The sequence below is a fragment of the Pseudoliparis swirei genome, chromosome 23, assembly GCF_029220125.1.
Source record: "Pseudoliparis swirei isolate HS2019 ecotype Mariana Trench chromosome 23, NWPU_hadal_v1, whole genome shotgun sequence".
Lineage (NCBI taxonomy): Eukaryota > Metazoa > Chordata > Actinopteri > Perciformes > Liparidae > Pseudoliparis > Pseudoliparis swirei.
This window is the reverse complement of record NC_079410.1, coordinates 20,731,922-20,753,092: the sequence shown is the minus strand read 5'-3', so window position 1 is coordinate 20,753,092 and position 21,171 is coordinate 20,731,922. Positions and strand designations below refer to the sequence as shown.

Here is a 21,171-nt window from a genome sequence, read left to right as displayed (position 1 = left end):
GTTTGGCTCCGAATAAATTTAAAAAAGGAACATTTGCAAAAGAGAAGTCAGCAGTTTTTCAGATTCAGCTCAGTTCAGCACTAGTTTCTACTGGAGAATGATGAATTAAGAAGAAAAGAAGTTGAGTAAAAGAAGGAATAACAACCAGCAAGACCAACATCTATCTACAAGTCTGCTTCCTAAGACATTAAGATATGTTTTCGATACACACGATCTTATAAATGTACGTCATTGTACTAAATGTCGATTTGGGAGCTATACACATTATATTCTCACTAAACGACCCTCTGCCACTATATGTGATGGAGGTGGCAGGTTAACACGGGGGATGGCATCCCCCTTTACCCCCCCCCCTCTCGATTCGCCATACATGAAATAATCTCACCACACCACACTTAATTATCTTTTCATTTATTAACAAATCCCCTTTTGTTTTAGAAAAAAACAAAAAAATACAATTAAAAGTACACAAAAATCTCAAAACAATTTGTCCGAAACGTCACAATCATTTCAACAGAGTGGCTCGACACCGACGGGAAGAGTACAGCAGGAAAAAGGCTTTTTTCTTTTCGTGTTCGCAGGTCCACACAAGTGGGCCGGAGATGTGTTTTTGCTACGTCACGCAAGGCACTTGAATTCCTTCAAAAAGGAACAAACAACCCATCGGAGGCGAGTGAATCACACACGCAATTATAACGATATAAAACAGCCGAGTGTGCAGTATTTAGCCGAGGCCTGGCATACAATACCCGACTATCCATCGGATGCTCCCTTAAAACAAGACAATACATCAGCTGATGTTGCATTGATGCTGCATAACTGGTGCAGAGTTGTGTTGCACAATAGTGCTCTATTGTTTATGGCTTCGGTTCAGGCTAAGCCTCGTGAGGCTGAGCTTCACAGTTTCAAAGGCATCTCTCCATGGCCGGTTTGAATGTTTCACCACGCGCCTCTACTTTAAACAGCTGGACACATCAACAGGAGTCGGTACTGGACGATCAATACAACCTGAAGTATAGTGCCGTTTGTACGTGGGGACGAAACAATCAAAGTGTAAAAAGACGGTGCGACTGTAAAGGAAACGTGTGTTTGTTGTCGCGCTGCGTCTCCACGGAGCTTTAGGATTCACAATACAGACATTTTGTCAGAAGCAGTCACAGTCAACACAGAAGCTGCATCACCAGAACGTTCCGCAGAGGAACGACTGAACAATAGAGACGGATGAATGCATCTCATAACAACGTGGCTAAAACTTGTAGAACAGATCATTGTAATATCTCAAAGAGAAAGAGGACTACATCCCCATTGGCAGAAGTACTGATGCAGTACAGGATACCCACACATCACCATGAAGAAGACAACTGAAGAACTCCAAGGAGCCTTACGCAGAAGGCGTTTGTGAATCTATCAAACTGCAGGAGTCATCCTTTCCTTTAACAATGTGCGTGTACACATGCAAAATAAAAACAAATGGAAAGGGAACTACAGCACGGCGGTTGTCGAGACCCGAGTGCCCGACGTTACCACGGAGACCGTGAGGAGCACCGGTGCAGCGCTCCAACCACCGTGTTTATATTCAGAAGACTTCAAACCAAAAGACATAACTATTACGCGTGCAATTCTATTAAAAAAACATTTTGAATATGGAGGAATATTAAATATCAATTTAATATTCAACCATCATTTTGTTTTTGGAATCTGAAACGACTGATCTGGGTTGTACGGTCACACTGCGGCTGTGTGAAACCGTTGAGCTATTTCATAGTTTGTCTGTCAACTATTTTCTTTTTAATGCATGCTGTTCAAAAGGCTGATTGTGGATGAAATGCAGGAAATCACCTTGAGAGATAGAAACTGCAAAAATATCATCGTTAGTCTGGTTTTGACCTTTCCTGGTTGTAGTTTTTTGCTGTCTTGAGGGAAGAACTATTTGAGTCTCTGAACCGGCCGGGCCCTCTCGTCCCAACGCAGGTATCCCAGCATGCTTTGCGCAGCGAATCAGCTGCTCCTCATACACCACGAATGGGATCGGGTTTCGCAAAGGGGCGTCGCTGTGATGTGAAGCGCTCCGGTGGGATCAGCCAATGACGAGTTGGCGGTGGGGAGCGTACTTCCCGTGGTCTAGGATGACCCGTGCATCGACTTTGGGGGGGGGGGCAAGAGGAACTACGGGGTCCGTCTGCAGCAGCAGAACCTGGAGCTCACCGGGCCGCTTCCTCCGAGTCAGCACCAATGCCACTGCTGCAGTAACATTCGAGGTTTTATAAAGGGAGCATGGCAGCCGCATCTTTATGGCACGAGGGGGCGGAGCTCCGAAACACTGGACCGCTGCTTCGAAAAACACGAGATTCAGAATCACATCTTTTGAAATGATAGCATCAGAGTGCAGCTCGTCCATCATGTTGCTCGAAAAATCCTTCTCCTTGACCGACACTTTGGTTATCGATTGGCTGTCGTGGTAAACTATCGATTATCGTCGCTCCTCAAGGCGACTGAGGATTTGCGCTGCCGATTAGACAAAAGGTTAAACTGATGCATTCTGGGTCGCGCGGCGTCGAGAAAAGATGAGACTGATTCACACGTGAGCAACGCGGCTCGGTTAGAAGCGTCTCATCCGTAATCAGGACCAAATCCACAGCGGTGCCTCACACTGGAACAGATATAGGACCTGCCTAATAAGTGTCTGCGCACGCAAATCAATACACTTAGAGTGTGTAAATTAAATAAAAGGTCAAAGTGCTTGAAGATTCAATACACCAGTGTGTGGGACGACACAGAAAGAGTAATAATCCCATACCGAAGCGATAAATTACATGTTTCTCTGCGAGTGCAACTGAGCCCCGTCCTCGCGGTCGGACTGCGATGGGCTATAGGCAGGAGTCCCAGTGGATCGGCAGGTCGGAGCCATCCAGGAAGTCTGTTGAGAAGACACTAGGGGGTGTTTGGGAGCCGAGCGGGGCCAGCGTGGAGGTTTCCTCCCCCCTCTCTCCTCCCATGGTGAGGTCCAACCAATCCATACCGTCCAGCCCATGCTCCCCCTCCGTTGCCAGGTCGAAGGTATCCATCGGAGACAAGGGATGGTCCAGGATGCTGGGGGTGCACAGCATTTGACTGTGGAGGTCGTCAATCAAAGTCATCAGGCCTCCGGGCTCCGCCCCCAGGAGGGGCTTCCCGGTGGCGCTCTCCAGGAAGTCCTCCAGGCGTCCGCTCTCGGAGCTACAGAGGTGGCGTTTCTCGTCGATGGCGTCGGCCAGAGTCTGGAGATCAGACTGCATGGAGGAGGCCGACTGCTGGGTGTCACAGAACGGAGGCATGGGGGGGGAGAGCATCAGCTGGAACGGGGAGGAGTGAGGAGAAGAGGAAGAGGAGCGTGGACTCAGACAGTCCAGAGAAGGGTCCGGTGCTGGGTTGAAAGTCGTCGACATTTCTGACGGGGAAAGAAACAGAATTAAACAAGAATGGGCACTCGGTAGAGCGCATACCTTCGCATATCACAAGATTGGGCATTGAATTATGAACATTTTAGCATTAGTTGCATGCCAATTGGATAGAAATTGACCGTGCTATGGTAATTAGAAGATTTTGACCTTTTCATGACCTTGACCTTGACCTTTGACCCGATCGATCCCAAAATCTAATCAAATGGTCCCCGGATAATAACCAATCATCCCACCGAATTTCATGCGATTCGGTTTAATACTTTTTGTGTTATGCGAATAACACGCATACAAATAAATTCAATGCGAAGGTAACCAGAATCACCAGCCAGTCAAGTACAATCCACATCCATGTCTGGCCCAAATATCATCCTCATCCTCTTCCTCATCCATCCATCATAAAGACATTTTCATGAATGCCACCGGTTTGGACAAAAAGAAAACACATCTTCAGAGGTCACGGATGCTTTTGGCCACCAACTTCTCATCAGTCCGAGTGGATGTTCGTGGAAAATGCGAAGACATTAGTTCCAGGACGTTCCCGAGGCATCACCTTCACGAGAAGAGAGCGGACGGATGTACCGACAAGCCGACGATGGCAACAAAGGCATCGAAACTAAGAGCGAAGGCGATCACTCCCGATGCAATCATCAGCAAACGGCCGAGTGAAATAAGTTCTGACACAACAAACGGATCAGACGATGTTATTGCATCTTACCTCCTGTCTGCAAAATGATGTCAATAAAATCCTCTTCATGCTCTGTATCCTGAGGACACACACACACACATTACCCTTCAAAAGTGTGTGTAAAGTTCACGTAGCGCATTAGTATGCGACTCGAGCGCTTGACGTGAAATGTGAAACGATGCACAAACAACAGCTTAAGCAGCTAAATGTAGGTGAGAAAAACCTCAGAAACACTCCCACGGCTTTCAAATCACAGATTTGAGACGAACAATTTTCTCGCACAATTGACGCCATCAGACGTACTTTGTCATCGGGCGACGAGGCGGCCGTCTGGTGGGACGCCGGAGACAGAGGACGAAACAAGACGTCCAGACTGGGACACAGCTCCTGGGAGGAGAGGGGACGGCAGTGAAGGCCGGATACGAGAGAATGGAAACCTTCTGACGATGTGACCGGGCGACACGGGGCGCCGTCCGGAGGGGACTTACGGTGCGAGAGGATGGCGACGGGGTGTTTTTCCCTGAGGGGGCGGGGTCTTGGTCCTTGAAGAAAGGCTGCAGGCAGGGAGGCGCTGACAAACACAGAGAGACGTCCTGCCGAGGCGGCTCTGCGGATACCTGAGGCCTCTGTGGCTTCATCACAAAGAGGGGAGACGTAAGTACGCAGCAATACCTGCTCTTTCACCAGCGAGTGCTGCTGCCAGTTGAAATCATCAATCATCTCCAATAAGACTGCGACAAATAAACAGCGGGGGGGTGAACACGTGTGCCGTCAGCGCGCGGTCATCTACCAAAATCTTGACATTTTTCCGGCGCACCTGCACTCGCCGAGAGACGCGGTACGTCTCAATTAGACGAGATGTGACGGAACGTTGTGTTCCTCCTGCGTTAACGACACAGATCATCGTAATGGACGATGCCGTTGGAGTAATTAGCCGAGCAATAATCATCAGCATCGGGCTCTTATCAGAGACGGCCGTCATTAATTTACACTGCGGCTGGAATCAGCGGAGCAGAAAAAGGCAACAAATACAACTGAAGATGGATTTTCTACAGGGATATTATTATGATAAAATTATTTTTGGGCCACGATCATAATGTAGTGAACATCTGAAAATCCAAGCCATAATATACAACATATACACCACCGTTTTAAAGTTTGGGGTCACCCAGACAATTTCGCACTTGTATTTATCAAATGAATATAAAATATAGTCAAGACATTGACAAGGTTAGAGATAATGATTTTTATTTGAAATATTAATTTGGTTCTTCCAACTTGTCGCTCAAAGGAAGCCAGTTTTAGAGCTTCTCTCACCAGCATAACTGTTTTCAGCTGCGCTCACATAAAAAGGGTTTTCTAACCCTCTATAAGTCTTGATGGGCCTCTATACACCTGTGTAGATATTTCATTAAAAACCTAGAATATTCATTTACCACATTAACAATATCAAGAGTGTATTTCTGATTCATTTGATATCTTCATTGAAATAAACTGTCCTTTTCTTTGAAGGAAAAGGACATTTCTGGGTGACCCCAAACTTTTGAACGGTAGTGCATATTTAACACAATCCTACTTCAGCCCCGTTCAGATCATCAATGTCTCACCTTGGCCTCTTGTTGTGTTAAGAAGCTCTTGTGCGTACTCGGTTTGATTTGAGTCCCCGGGTTGTGGTCAGGGAGCCTGGCTGGAGTCGACTGGAGTCGCTATTGGGAGAAAAAACTGTGTAGTTAGAAGTAGTATAAGTGCTGATTATTATAATAAAAAGAGTACGTCAGCATTGCACCTGTGATGACATTCATCTTGGTTGACCTGTGATTCTACTTCTCTGAACGTGGAGCACACAGGACACGTTCGGAGGCACGGAACAATCTGGATCTTTCGAAGAGCATTGCTGAAAGTGAGTCGCGTACCTGCAGTGAGATCTGATTGGTCGCTCTGCTGCCGGGGGCAGCCGTCCCTTGGCTCTCGGGGACGTGGCTGGTCAGCGCGACCAGAAAGTGGTTGCCGTTGCCGTCGGTGACCAGAGTCGGGCCGGAGTTGCTCTTGAGCAGGTCCAGTGGGAAAGGATGGGCAGAGCCTGACTGCTGGGTGAAGGACGCATGAGACACCTGATAAAAAATAAAAATAAACTTTGAGAGAACGGGTCGTGCTTCACATTTATTATCGGAGTGACCAACTACTCATGATTCAACTAACTGGATGCGGCGGAACGTTCTCACAGTCTATATGAGGGGTGGAGGAGGTCCTGACCTGTGGAGGCTGCTGCTGCTGCATCTTTGTCTGAATCAGTATTTGTTGCACTTGTTTCGTCTGCTGCTGCTGCAAGAACGACTTCTGCTGCTTCAGCAGAATCTGTTGCTTCAGCTGCTGCTGCTGCTGCTGCTGTTGCTGCGACTGCAACAGTTGCTGCTGCAGCTGCAGCTGCTTCAGATGATGCTTGTGAGACTTCTTCTTCCGCTGCTGAGAAAGCTTCTGCAGGTTCTCGGGCGTCGGGCCGCGGCTCTGCGCGACGACCGCCTGCTCGTCCTGGAAGCCGCGTTGCTGCTGGAGCGATAGCTTCTGCACGGCCGGCTGCAGGGCGGCTTGCGGCGGGCGGACGTGCTGCTGCCCCGCCTGCGTGCTCGGCGGCTCCGGCTGGATTCGGAGCCGAAGCTGCTCGTGACTTTCCGTCAAAGGCCGCGGTGACCCACGGGCGTCCGGTAAGTGCATCGTTGTCTCGCGCGCGGCGTCCTCCGCCTCCGTGGCTTCCTGCTTGACGTCCACCCGGATGACGTCCACCTCGCTCGAAACGGGCGACGGCGAAGGGGAGAGCGGCGGATGGCCGAATGAGAGCGGGCCGTCGGGTCCGTCGGGAGGTTCTTGTTTCACCCTCACGAGGACCAGCGGCTCCGGTCCTCCTCGGTTCACGTGCTCCAGCTGCATCCGCAGCACCTCCACCAGCCGCTGCTTCTGCCTCAGCATCCGGGTCAACTCCTCGATCTGCTTGTCTTTCTCCCGCAGCATCCGGTCCTTGTCCACAGCGGCCACCGGAGCCGGGGTTGTCGTGGCGACGGCCGTCGACGGGGCCGGCCGATGTTTCTGCAGCGAGTCCCGCCTGGCAGAGAACTGGCACGGGGCGGGGCCGGAGCACCGCGGCTCTTCTTTGACGCCGGCCGCGAGCCGAGCAGCCGAGCACGGCGGACGGCTCACGTGGGCGATGTGCGAACTCATCTAGAAGAGAGGAAATAACAACAACAACAACGTAAGGTCTGGATGCTGGCGAACGTGTTCACAATGACAACGTCAGCGTGCTGATGTCGAGCAGGTTTACCATACTCACCATCTGAGTTTAGCACGTTAGCTTAGCACTAAACACAAGGTACAGTTGAGGCCGATGTCTTTTGTTTTGCAGGTATTTAGTCATAAACCAAAGATTCATACACATCTTGATTGGTCTATTTAGAAAGACCATTAAGTTAGAAGTGTTTATATTTAAATACATTGTCATACTTAATATAGGCATTCTAGAAATGTACTATGTCAGATATGAGTGTTGGAAAGAAGTATCTGCAGGACATTTAATGTATATGAATAGCTGAACAACAGATATATGTTAAAATAATTAAAGTATTCTCAGTAAATACTCAAAAAGAAGAAGAAAAAACTTCATCATTATCACAAATATCCTTTAAAACATTTCATTCCAGATGAATGAATCATAATTGTTGGTAGTAGTTCAGCTGATGACACCGTCGTGCCCCTCACCGAGGTTATGTCAATGTGTTACAACAACAACAACAAAACATTCTGACCATCTCCCCCAAGGGGTCGCTGTTGAAGCCGCTGTCCTCTGGGCTCATGGCGCCCGGCGAGCAGGCAGAGTGTGTGAGTGAGGCGGTCGGGGGGGACGCGGCGCCCCCACAGGCCGCGAGCTGCTGACGCGCGGCCGCGCTGCCACCTGCATCCGCGACACACAGGGCGGGACGCGACAGTCGGGATAAATTACCCACGCGGTTTTCCACGTCTTCCTTCTCATTTTAACACTTGAATACACGACTCTCCGACGAGAGGAGCTCCGCGTGCTGCTCGACTGACCGGTCAGAGAAGACGTCTCGTGGCACTGAAGCGGCTGCTGCTGCTGTTGCGACGTGTTGTTGTTGTTGTTGTTGGCGGTTGCAGCGGCGGCTTCGGAGGATCTCCCCGCTCCCTCGGCCCCTGGCCCTGCGGTCCCCCCTGCTGTCGGCGCGGAGGTAGTGTCGCCTCCCGCGCTCAGCTCCTGGTAGGCCCTCAGCCTCTCGATGAGGTCGTTCTTGGTGCCGGAGACGGGCAAGCCGCGCAACTTCAACTCGGACTTCAGTTCCGCGACCTGACGAGAGACGGATTGACACAGAAATTGAGAGCGAGGAAGAGCAAAGAAGACGAGGATCGAGATCCGAGGAGAATTGAAATGGATCGAGAGAGAGAGAGAGAACAAAAAGACAGACTAATCCATCACTCGCGCTTTCTCTGTCGGCTCTAAGTTGGCAGGCCGGCTTTCTGGAACGACCTTGAGTAAATATTTTACATATGTCAACACCGGTGACTCCATTGACCCGTAGCGTGTCGCAGCGAGAGCTGCAGCTCGATGAGACACGCCACATGGATCATAAACTGACCGACGTTGCTGTGCAGCTAACCTTCATTTCATCCAGGTTCGGAGGTAGAGACGCTGGCTTTGTCCCGCGTGACGCAGCCGGGCCCTGACGGAGGTGACCGCCCGGGTTGGACGGAGCCTTCGAAGGGGCAGCGACGGGTCGAGGGGGGGAGGAGGCAGTCGTGGAGATGGAGGAGGAGGAAGATGGCCGCTGATCTCTCTGCTGAGGTCTGTCGGAGAGGGAGTCAGAGTCAGGGGTCTCCGGGGGTTACCGCGCACGCACAACCTCGCGCACACGCACAACGTACTTGGGCGGTGCCGGCAGGATGGCGTGGTAGTTGTAGTGCTGCTGCTGCTGACTGAGGATCTGGAGCTGCAAGAAGAGCTGCTGCTGCTGGAGGATTTTGGCGTAGGACGAGTCCAGATGGGGAGGAGGCTCTTTATCGCCCTTCTGGTCCGGAGGGATGTACTGATGGTACTTTAACTTCTTAATCTAGAAGGCAACACATTAACGGTGAAACAAATGACCGACTGCCGCGGCCGGGACTCACGCGTTTCCTCTCCGGTTTCCATCTACCTTTGGCTTGTTGTCCTTGGGTTTCTTGTGTCGCTGTGCAGAGCGGTCAGAGAGTGGTTTAGGATGACACTGAAAACAGAGAATGGATGAAAAGTGCCGACGGTAAACATTTACACAACGGCATCAATCACAGTAATGATGTATGCACTTTCCTTGGAGCTGTTTGGCTCTCTACCAACTCCTAAATAAGAAATATCTGTTTCCCTAAATGCTCCAATATGTCCAGCAGATGGTCACTACCTTTGTCTGTATACTGTTTATTGTTGTTGTTTGCTGCTGCTGCAAACAGGTTGACCATGAAAACCAAATCGATGAGCTTAAAGACGCTACAACCGACTGTAGAGCTGATGGGAGCTCTTCATCCCTACGAGTGGCCTCTGTCTCGTTGCAGAGTAATTTGATCCATAGTTAAAATATAAATATTTATGAGAGCAGCTTTAAATCAGAACATCATGCATAGTTCACACGGCTTCTTTTCAGGGTTTAAAAAGGTCCTTTTCGCACATTCATTATTAGATGTCACCTACTTTGATCTGTGAAGTCGCTCCGGTCCTCTGGGCGGACGATGCTGCCATCCCATTGGTCAACTTGAATTGGGGGGAGGATCCAGAGAGCGGTGGCAGAGCAAGAGCAGGAGGAGACACCTAATTGAGAAGATGGAAACATACTTAAAACTAGAATGGGCACTCGGTAGAGCGCATACCTTTGCATGTCACAAGATTGGGCATTGAATTATGAACATGTTGGCATTAGTTGCATGCCAATTGGATACAAATTGACCGCGCTATGGTAAAAAGAAGATTTTGACCTTTCCATGACCTTGACCTTTGACCCGATCGATCCCAAAATCTAATCAAATGGACCCCGGATAATAACCAATCATCCCACCAAATTTAATGCGATTCGGTTTCATACTTTTTGAGTTATGCGAGTAACACGCATACAATTAAATAAATAAATAAATACACGGCGATCAAAACAATACCTTAACCCTTGTGTTGCCTTAGGGTCATTTTGACCCGAATCAATATTACACCCTCCCCCCGCCTGTGGGTCATTTTGACCCGATTCAATGTTTCACCCTCCTGTTACCTTTATATTTACTAACATATTTTACCCTTTGGGTTCAATTTGACGCCAGCAATTAAAACCTCCAGAAAATTATTTGAATTAATATTGTTTTCCAAGTTTAAGTGTGAGGCACTTTATGTTTGTTTGTTGACTACCGAAAGAACACCGACATTAAACATTGAATGGGGTCAAATTAATCCGAAGGCGGGGGGAGGGTGTAATATTGATTCGGGTCAAAATGACCCTAAGGCAACACAAGGGTTAAAGTAAGGTAAAGAGCTAAACTAACCCCCAATTGACACCAGTAAATACAATGAAATCAGCCAGGCCGGTACATCACCTGTTTGAGAAACATCAAAATTCCCATGACACGGTGAAGCTCATCATACTGGAGTGGACACGCATGTCGTGTGTCATGGATGTGTGTGTGTGTGTGTGTGTGTGTCTCTCCGTGGGGCGTGATCATATACCTGTGTGGGAGGTGCGACGCCGCGGCTGCCGGCCAGCACCTCTGGCGGAGAGGGCAGCGGCCCCAGAGGAGACTCCAGGCCCACCGGCTGCTCTGGAGACAGGCTGTAATTGCTGTCCTCGTCACATGACGAGTTATCACCTGAAGCCTTTGGGAAGCGCGTCTCTGAGAGAGGAGAGAAGGGCGGAGAGGGTACGATGACGTACAGGCGTCGAGCCCGTGGACTCCTCCCCACAATATAAACTAATTGCACTGTGCCACTGAAATTAGCATCCTTCTCTATATCCTTCTAGCACCCTTCAGCCATAACGACCACCAGCACGTGCTCTCCCAGTATCAGCAAACGCATCACGGCCCGTGAAATTGGACAAAAAATACACACAACTTTCTTCCTTTCGGGGTGTCTGCTCCAGAACTGTCACCCGACGGCTGCTGCAGAGAATCCTAAACGCGCGTCCTCTCGGCCTGCACATCGCGCCCACGTGAGACCGTTTTAGAGGACGTCTTCACAATCACTCTTCCGCCCTTTATCCCAGTAATGTTAGCTTTCATTCATCCAAGTTGACTTCCAGTGCAGCCAAGTGAGCCCGGCCGCCTCGGCCACGCCGGGTTTCCTGTGACAGATGGCGTCGCTCTGGGTGAACGATGAGAATTCTGGAGGATCAGTTGCGTAATTCACGCTGTGAATGCATCGACTGTCTGTGTGAGGCCTCTGTGCCACCAACGATATCCTCCTACATCATCAATACATCATTTTAAAAACAACTGTATAAAAACATATTGTATTATATACACCCCTATGAGACCAGATCAGCACCAGATCAGACTTGGTGAATCCAAGTCGTGGTCCTGCTAATATTTCCTTCAGGGATATCATATAATCTTTTCATTATTTTGCAGACTCTCGAGTCTTTACAGGGATTTGCTCGACTAGGATAGAGACTTTTGTTCTTTTTGCGGGTGCGTGTGTGTTATTTAATTACAGGAGCTGCTCCGGGGTGCAGCAGAGAGCGATGTGAAACACACCGCTGGTCATTAATCTAACATCAGCAGGTGATAATGAAAAGACAACATGGGGCTGATTTAACGCCCTCTCATCCAATAATGTGATGACTTCCTCACTGCGGCGGCGTGCCCACGTGTGTGTCAATGCGCGTGTGCGTTTGTATTTTTGCATGTCGACCATACGCAACTCTCGTGTTCCCCACAATAACCGGCAGTAACGCAATTGTGTTTATTGTGCGTCTGTGACAGCGATGGAGGATCCGCTGAGGCTGAATGTTATTGAAGCTCAGAGTTCGTTCCTCCGCACATCAATCAAGCCGCTGGACCCGGCGACTCTGATCTCATCTTCTAATGTCTGAGATGTACGACAACAGTTTGACAGAACGACTCCTTTTTCCCCTTCTTCTTTTATTGTTGCCGTTATATTTGAAAAGGGTGAAATAGGGGTCATTACATCTGTCACTATGCCCACATTGCAACTGATTTAAATCCCTTTCATTCATTTAGAGTTCTCACTCTTCAATTAGTGTGTAATCATCCTAATAGAAGAGAATGAGTTTGGATTAACAGGTTCTGCGGCCGTTTAAAACTGACAGCCGCGAGGGGACTTCCTGTCTGTCAAGCGGTTAGGCCCGAGGAGACACCTTCACTTCCTAGTTCGACCCCTGTGACTGTTTGAAGCACGATTACTCAGGAGGGGGCGTTTGTGTGTGTAACTTCGGTTGTTGTCTATATATTAGATAGGAATGTGTATCGCCAGGCATCTGTGTGTATGTACACTTCCGTTCAAAAGTTTGGGGTCACTTAGAAATGTCTTTATTTTTCAAAGAAAAGCACTGTTTTTTCAATAAAGATAACATTAATCAAAAATACACTCTATACATAGTTAATGTGGTAAATGACTATTCTAGGTGTAAACGTCTGGTTTCTAATGAAATATCTCCATCTCCATTTCCATCAACTATCACTCCAGTGTTCTAATGGTACATTGTGTTTGCTAATCGCCTTAGAAGACTAATATCTGATTAGAAAACCCTTGTGCAATTATGTTAGCACAGCTGAAAACAGTTATGCTGGTGATATAAACTATACAACTGGCCTTCCTTTGAGCTTGAAGTTTGAAGAACAAAATTAATACTTCAAATATTAATCATTATTTCTAACCTTGTCAATGTCTTGATGATATTTTATATTAAATTTTCAATTCATTTGATAAATAAAAGTGAGTTTTCATGGAAGACACGAAATTGTCTGGATGACGGCAAACTTTTGAACGGTAGTGTATGTGTGTGTGTGTGTGGTCATGCTGTCGGGAGCTTTAAATGCTGGGTATGTATTTCACATTCAGTCGCATATGAGACCTCCCCCGTCCACATGCATACAGGGCATATTGTGTTTGAAGGTGTTTACCGTATTTCGTGGCCACTAGGGGGCAGAAAAACAACAAAACAAATGTAGAGCCACAATAACTAACTTGTTGTGTAGAGTTACACCCCCAGCCTCTCTTCTACTCTCCTCCCAATGCTCCAGCGCTGGAGAGGGGCTCCCATGTGGTGAGGGGTGGGGAGGATGCAACCCATGACATGACGTGTGACACGCGGACATTCAGCGGGAGTGGGAATGACCAGATATAATCCATCTGAAACCCGGCCCGGCGTACCTATGATGGCCTGCTTGATGCTGGAGTGAACAGGCAGGATGTTCTTGTGGATCAGCTCCATGGGCCCCGGCCGGTGGGAGATCTTATCGTTCAGATCATCGGCGATGCGAGCTCTCTTCAGCTGCAGCTGCTTGGCCTGGAGCGACGGCTCCGCCGACGTCTCTGGAAGCAGGAAACCAAACAAATGTACTTTTTCTTTTTCCGTGGCAGTGTGTTAGGAGCCTTCGGATTATTTAGGCTCTACGTGGCACTTACCCTCCAGGATGTGCATCCGGATCAGTTCCGACCGCTCCGGGCGAGCCCTGATCTTCCTCTTGAGGTAGTCCTCAGTCTGACGGAGGAAAACATGTTGAGAATCACTCCCCTGGATTTATAACACCGGCTTATCATTTTCCCAAAACTCATTCTCTCGCCAACATTTCATCTGTCCATGAGCTCTCAGGTTCAAACCATAATCACTACATGGTAAACCAGTTAGAGCACTGGGTACCAGCTGTCATCACCCCCACTGCCCTGTCAGATGAAGTCAACAACCCAAATCACTGACACCAACATGTGCTTATATTTCTATATTTATTTTAGCCAACGTTCAAATGTATGTTACTTTCAGCTGTCTTTTATCTAAACAGGGTTCTTACACATGTTGACCAATGGATTTCCAGGACTTTTCCATGACTTTAAACCAAATTTCCATGACCAAACTGAAATCTCAGTATAAACATGAACAATTTAGAGAAAGTAGCGGATTGAGAGCGTACGCCGGCTTATATTTTGAGCGTCTTTCTTTAAAAAAACATTAATTATTTCAAACTCGGTGTAAATGAACACGTGATTATAACACATTTCCATGACTTTTCCAAAACTTTTATGATTTAAGTTTTTTCCATGACTTTTCCAGGCCTGGAAATGACCGTTTTAAAATTCCATGACTTTTCCAGGTTTTCCATGACCGTACGAACCCCGTCTAAATATCATAATGTATTCACTATTCTCCTCCTACTATAATGAGTTTTCAAACAATCTCAAAACGTGGTGGATGTATATTTTCATACGCAGACACAGCCCTTGTTGGGAATCACCGACTTTTGCACACCGCACTTTACGATCCAATAAGCGTGTCCGTCGGCCTCGTCTCAGGGCTGACTTGTCATTTCCAGCCCTTCTTATTCACAATGACGTGACATTGTTATTCTAGCGTTGCCGTTATGACCTCAGACGTTACAAAGCCCAGATATTGAGTGTGTGCTTGAAACCGGGCGGTTTGGAGTCCGCCGATCAAATGGAGGGAGGCGTTCTCACCCGAGCTCGTTCCAAGCACCGCCTCTGTTCGTGGAAGACAGCTGAACTTTTCAGGGCTTGAAGAATAAAATAAGGGCGAGAGAGGAGAGAGAGAGGGAGAACATTAACACGGCAGTGTGTACACACAGTGAGGGAACTGGAGAGCACAACGACGCTGAAAGGCTCTCTGCTCCTCTCCAGGTCTGAAGGTTAACTGATGGGGCGACACATTGCTCCTACATTGCCAAAGCGTTTTCCTTTCTCTCATTCCGAGTGCCATGCCAGCGTCGTCACGGCCTGCCCCGGGTATACGACGGCACAGAATGCATAATGGGCCGGGCAGTGGTCCCGCCGACCGGTAAAAGGAGCGGTGTAATGGACTCTGAAGGTTCCAGTCCAACGAGTCTCTTCACCGCAGTGAGATTCATGGAATCTGTTCAGCATTCCCAAATGACTGGAGCGAGACTCGCTGCGAGCCTGTGATTATGCAAAAACCTCAGAGATTAGTGATGCTCGACACCTAGCAGCCTAAAGGGCTGCGATGACACCAACATGCTGAGTTTAAATGCAGCACGCCCGTACGAGCTTCGAGACTCCGCTTCGAAAACAAGAATCGAAACTTAAAGTTGTAGAGCGTGGAAGAATATACGGGCAAGCAGGTTATTGAGCAGCGATGCACACAACTCGAGCGTGAGGGGGGTTTAAAGGCCAGAGTCCAAAACATGCATTTTATTAACACTATTTCAGATTGACACTGCAGACGACTTGTGATTGGAACATTGTGTACCTGGCGTCTGTTTATTGGTTGACCACGCCCCTCTACATGAGGAGGAGGCTGCAAGATGAGACAGACAAGAGGCTGTGTTGAATAACGACGTTATCAGAGCACTGAACATACACTACCGTTCAAAAGTTTGAGGTCACTCAGACGATTTTGTGTCTTCCATGAAAACTCACACTTTTATTTATCAAATGAATTGAACATTTCATAGAACATATAGTCAAGACATTGACAAGGTTAGAAATAATGATTAATATTTGAAGTATTAATTCTGTTCTTCAAACTTCAAGCTCAAAGGAAGGCCAGTTGTATAGCTTATATCACCAGCATAACTGTTTTCAGCTGTGCTAACATAATTGCACAAGGGTTTTCTAATCAGACATTAGTCTTCTAAGGCGATAACACAATGTACCATTAGAACACTGGAGTGATAGTTGATGGAAATGGGCCTCTACACACCTATGGAGATATTTCATTAGAAACCAGACGTTTCCACCTAGAATAGTCATTTACCACATTAACAATGTATAGTGTGTATTTATGATTAATGTTATCTTTATTGAAAAAACAGTGCTTTTCTTTGAAAAATAAAGACATTTCTAAGTGACCCCAAACTTTTGAACGGTAGTGTAGATTCATTGTAGATTTGGACAATTTACCCACACAAATGACCTGGGGCTACACACAACCACACACACACACAACCACACACACACACACAAATCAGCCTCCAACATCAACTAATCATCAGTTAGGTATTTTTTACAGCACGTCAGCAGGGGTCATAGTGTCATCGAACAACCGACTTACTTGTATTTGGGGGACATATCGGGGTTCACCCAGATGTCTGAAACGCGATGTGAAGAAGGTGCGCGCCAGTGAGGCACATGCAGACGACCGATGTGTGAACGCTCGCACTGCTTCATCGAAAGACACCTCACCTCCCCTCTGGCCCCGGATATCGACCACAAAAACAGAGAGAGGCGGCACGAGACGGGTCCGCTACCCAGCGGCTGTCGCGCGAGGTGACAGGTTGCCACACTCGAGAAAGAAGCTTTCGAAGAAATTCTGGCCGAGTCTAAATCGTGCCGATAACGTTCCTTTTATTAGACATTTTTACAATCGTCCTATTACCTATTTTTACAATTGGACGAAATTGGACATTAAGGAGCAGACGCTGGGCCTGATGGAATGACCGGGGATTGATCCGGCTACCCTCACAGTTGCAGGATGACCCCCCCCCCCCTCCCCCCCCCCCTACCCAGGAGCTACAACTCTTACCACTCCTCTGATGGAGCACAGTGCCCTGATGAACCCTTAAATCATCAATATAGCATCTGATATAGCATCGTGATTCATTTGAATGGAATTGAACCAACCCAAAGACTGAGAGGTTAATGGGGGGGGCGTCCATGTCCGTATTGGGTGGTTCGTAGCCTTTTGCATCACAGTTCCACAACTCTGGGACCATCGCGTGGCCTCATTTGTCTCTCAAACATGCACAACAACACGTTAAACAGTGGTGTATTTGTGACTGGCCAATTCAGTTAATTTCAACTCCAATGTGCTGGAGCTAACAGAAAGTGTGTTGCTGTCCTCATACTTTCTGACTGCACACACACACACACACACACACACACACACACACACTTACAGTGACTAAATTAGCGACCCTGGGCGAGACTGCTGGTACCTGTTCAAGCCTGAGTTCGCGCCGCTGAGCATTGTCAAACTGCTGGTACACACTCACTCTTGCACACCCCGGGGACATCGACCCTCTGAGACCTCTCACCCATCCACAAGGGGGATTGAGCCCGCCTGTCAGTCGGCTACATGGGGGGGAAAATGAGGGGTGGGATGGAGGGAGCGACGGATGGATGAGCACAAAATGAGGTCTTGGAGGGATGAAAGAGGTCGAAATGGAGAGGAAGAAGACGGCGCATCACAAAGACCAACGTGGGGAGAGGACGATGGATGGAGAGAGGCAGCTGGAACAACAAACCGAAGGGCAAATGAAGAGGAGGAAATAGAGAGTAGAGGGGTGAGGTCAGAGAGAAAAGACCCCATTATGAGCATGAGTGGCTGCATCGTGGCTTCTTGCCAAACCGCTAAAGCTAAACAGAATTCGCGGTCTTTAAACTTTCGGCCTCACTTCCATCGTACAGACCGCCGATGTAGCAGCTCCACCGGGAAGGGTTCATCCCGTATTCTGCTCTTTTTATTGCTCTCGCTAACGAATAATAGAAGAAAAAAAAGAGGGGAAAAAAAGGCTTCATCAACACATTACGGTTTAGCCGAGACACATTCTTAGAAGTGTATTAATAACAAGCTAGGCAGGGTTTCACACTGCGGGCTTATTATAGCGCCGAGCCCGATGGGCCCACGCGCCCCGCGGCGAAGAGAAGGAACGGAAGACGTCTCTGCAGAGCGGGCGTTTAAAAAGAGGATTCTTTAACGGGGTTGTGGAATGGAGGGACAGCGAGTGATAAAGAGACAGACTCCATCACAGGAGGGCGGCCAGAGGACGGCCGCCATTGTTAAGCGAGATCGAGTGAACGTTTGTGAGAGCGTCGACCAAGAGGAAGAGGAAGGGTCGACTTCGTCAGCAAAGACGATGAATAAATAATTAAATATGTCCGTCAACGTCCTCTTTTTCCATGACTTGAGTTGAGATGATAAATACCAACTGTGTAGCTACATCAAGATGCGATGTGAGAGATGAGCGTCAAGTCGACTGCTTCTATTCAACATCGTAGTCTGTTGTGTTCGCAGCATACGCAATAAAAAACAATTGCATACTATGCGCTACGTGCTCAATCCGCGTCCTGTCGTCCTCTACATTCATAGCAGCACGCATCTTGTGTTGACTGAACTGTAATGAGCACGTCCTGAGAGCAGTTGGAGCCGGGTAACCACGGCAACCTGTGCCAACCACATTTGACCAATTCGTGAGAATCCTAAAATCCGAATTAGAAAAATAGAGTAGTGCTCGCCGCTGCTCTCCACTCGGTCACATGACCAGTGCCTACAGCGGGGCCTGAACATCGAAGGAGACTAAACGAGCAGCTAATGAAGCGACGGGCCCTCGGTTCAGGAGCGTGGAGAGGCTGATGGGACGAGACCGCGGGGAACAAACATGTTGACCCAGTCGGTTTCTGCAAAGACACACAAGTGAAGACCGACAAGAGCCAAGAGCCGGCTCCTCTGGACACAGCTAGACTCTCTCTCTCTCTCTCACTACCAGCCCTCTCTACTCAGACAATTAAGAAACCCAACAATTTCCTCCTGGCATCTTTATCATTTTAAAGTAGCTCCCCATTGGACGAAGTCTGAGCCGCGCTCCTTATTAACGCCGTCTGTCCGCAAAGATAACAACTACTTATTGTATCGTCGGCTCTGTATAGTAAAAGGGAAGTGTGTGTGTGTGTGTGGATGCACAGAAATAGGAAACACGAGCAGAGCGCAGCGCACTTCCTTTGTGAGAACGAGCGAGACGACGATCAGATGAAACGTCTCAGTCGGAAGATGAATATATATTTATTTTTTCCGAGAAGAGAAAAAAAGGCGGCGCTAGTGAGCTTGAAACTAAATGTGATTATAATAGGCGGCAACTCTCGAGCCGAAATGCATATGTTCCTCCTGATGATTAATATCGGAACGGGGTGTTCTTCTTCTGCTGTGGCGGTAACGACGGCATTCTGCACATTGCTGAAGTATTCTCTACTCGCTCGACGTGGGAGAAAAAGCCAACGGCGTGAAATCAAATATTTGGAGTTTGACGGCGTACGGTGGAATCTCTCCGTCGGATAAAGAGCGGGAAGCGGATGTCGTCGATGGCGCTTGAGGTGTTGTCTTGATTCTCTTTGAAGCCCGTTGGGAGACGATGGCGCCGGCCGGACCACAACCCAAATCACTTCAGAGAACTGCCGTGTGACAGGTTGATTCTCACAGTGAATTAAAAAAAAAAATCAGAATCAACTTCAAGAAACGGACTCGGCTGATCGAGGAGCAGAACAGCCTCCCTCCCTTTTCATTTTCACTTGTGTTGAAACTGGTTCTAATGATGAAACTTATTCACATTTTTTTGAATTTTACTGAGTATACTGAGAAAAGCTTCTAATATGTACCTGACCTTATGTCTACCTGGCTATGCGTATCTAAATAATGAGGCTGAAACTAGAAATAATGAGTTGAACTTTTAAAAGAAATGTTTTAAACTACTTTTCGTAAGTGTTTTTGTTGCAACATTTGTTCTATTGTTTTATTCTGTTGTTGTATGTGTATGTCATATTCATCTGCTGCTTATTTACGGTGAGACAAAAGACAAGTTCCATTTTGGATAATTAACTTCAATTATATATCATTCTAATTAGTTTTTACAACAGAAAAATGTATCTGCAATATTTGCATTAATTGCCTAATTATTTTTGTAAAAACTGTTGCTCAGGATTCTTAAATATCATGATTTGATGGTTTTCTTGTTATTAAACGTTGGAAGGCCTTGATGATTGGACTGTTGGTTGGCAGAAACAGACTATTTGACTGCATCAAGGGTGAGAAGTTACAGACATGTAGGTTTTACCTATAAAAAAATTATAATAATCACGACTTATCACACTGATTGAGGACATTGAACATGACCAATCAATGAAGGGTTACAAACGTGATTTTAAAAAGCAAAAGGCCGACATCGTGAACAAATTATAATCTCAATCTACAAAAAAAAAGGAAACGACTTCTTCAGCCGGTGGACCGACACCGCCTCCTCTCGCCTCGCTTTACTCACGCGTCATGATCCCCTGGCCGACCAACTCCTCCCTGGACCGTCTCTGCTGCAGCTTCAGCTGGAGAACTGAACGCCGAGAGGGAGACAAGAAGCAGAAGAAACACGAGAGAATGAGTAGAGAGCGTGGCCACAGCGAGCGGACATCATCTCCACCTCCGAGCCACAGGAAGCCCCAGAGGCGGCGGCGCTCACTCGCAACCTGGGTGCGAGTACGGAGACGCGTGAGAGAAGGAGGACTTCCTGTCTGTGAATGTACGAGTAACAACTGGGACATCCACGGCTCTCCGCAGAGGTTTGTCATCTTTTAGTTCTCTGTGGTCGTCTGTGAGAAGTCGACCAAAAAGGTTACGCGACACCAGGGGAGGAAATGTACATCTTTTTTAGGGGGGCATTTGTGCCCCACTCACTGAACTCCAGGGGCATTTAAAAATAAATTGGGGGAAGTTTTTTAAACTTGTGAAATATCATTTAACCTTTGCTCAAAAATAATAAATAGTTATTTAGCCTTACAGTATATGAGCAATTGTCACAAAAATGGCAATAATAAGAGGTAATAAGGCTGTATTTATTACATTTTTTAAACCACTATTAACAATAACTTATTTCTTAGTTTTTTTATAATTAAAAATTATATTTATTGATTTGTTTGTGGGTACAGTACAATATTTTTTAGGGGGCAAGTTTTGCCCCCACTGACTGAAATCCAGGGGCATTTAAAAATAAATTGGGGGCACTTTTTGAAAATGTGTTCAAAAATAATAAATATACTTACTTAGCCTTACAGTATATGAGCAATTGTCACAA

The 21,171-nt window shown here is 47.5% G+C and overlaps 1 protein-coding gene across 6 annotated transcripts in view; it reads right to left on the bottom strand.

The window, feature by feature from the left end:
• Positions 1-395: 395 nt before the first annotated feature.
• The window catches only part of LOC130188180 (myocardin-related transcription factor A-like), a 34,292-nt gene continuing 13,516 nt past the window's right edge, over positions 396-21,171 (bottom strand). For 3 of the 6 annotated variants that reach the window (XM_056406353.1, XM_056406354.1, XM_056406356.1), the window contains 19 exons: positions 20,368-20,433; positions 15,588-15,635; positions 14,822-14,877; positions 13,778-13,853; positions 13,523-13,684; positions 10,859-11,022; positions 9,845-9,961; positions 9,318-9,386; positions 9,049-9,233; positions 8,784-8,970; positions 8,203-8,473; positions 7,920-8,065; positions 6,379-7,338; positions 6,039-6,236; positions 5,733-5,831; positions 4,614-4,757; positions 4,429-4,512; positions 4,156-4,204; positions 396-3,427 (listed from right to left, as the gene is read on the bottom strand). In XM_056406353.1, coding sequence (XP_056262328.1) covers positions 2,868-3,427; positions 4,156-4,204; positions 4,429-4,512; positions 4,614-4,757; positions 5,733-5,831; positions 6,039-6,236; positions 6,379-7,338; positions 7,920-8,065; positions 8,203-8,473; positions 8,784-8,970; positions 9,049-9,233; positions 9,318-9,386; positions 9,845-9,961; positions 10,859-11,022; positions 13,523-13,684; positions 13,778-13,853; positions 14,822-14,877; positions 15,588-15,635; positions 20,368-20,433 — 3,641 coding nt within the window. In that variant the 3' untranslated portion in view covers positions 396-2,867. Of the gene's footprint in view, positions 3,428-4,155; positions 4,205-4,428; positions 4,513-4,613; positions 4,758-5,732; positions 5,832-6,038; positions 6,237-6,378; positions 7,339-7,919; positions 8,066-8,202; positions 8,474-8,783; positions 8,971-9,048; positions 9,234-9,317; positions 9,387-9,844; positions 9,962-10,858; positions 11,023-13,522; positions 13,685-13,777; positions 13,854-14,821; positions 14,878-15,587; positions 15,636-17,274; positions 20,044-20,367; positions 20,434-21,171 lie in introns of those variants that run through there. The other 3 variants (XM_056406355.1, XM_056406359.1, XM_056406357.1) reach the window with 3 other exon arrangements.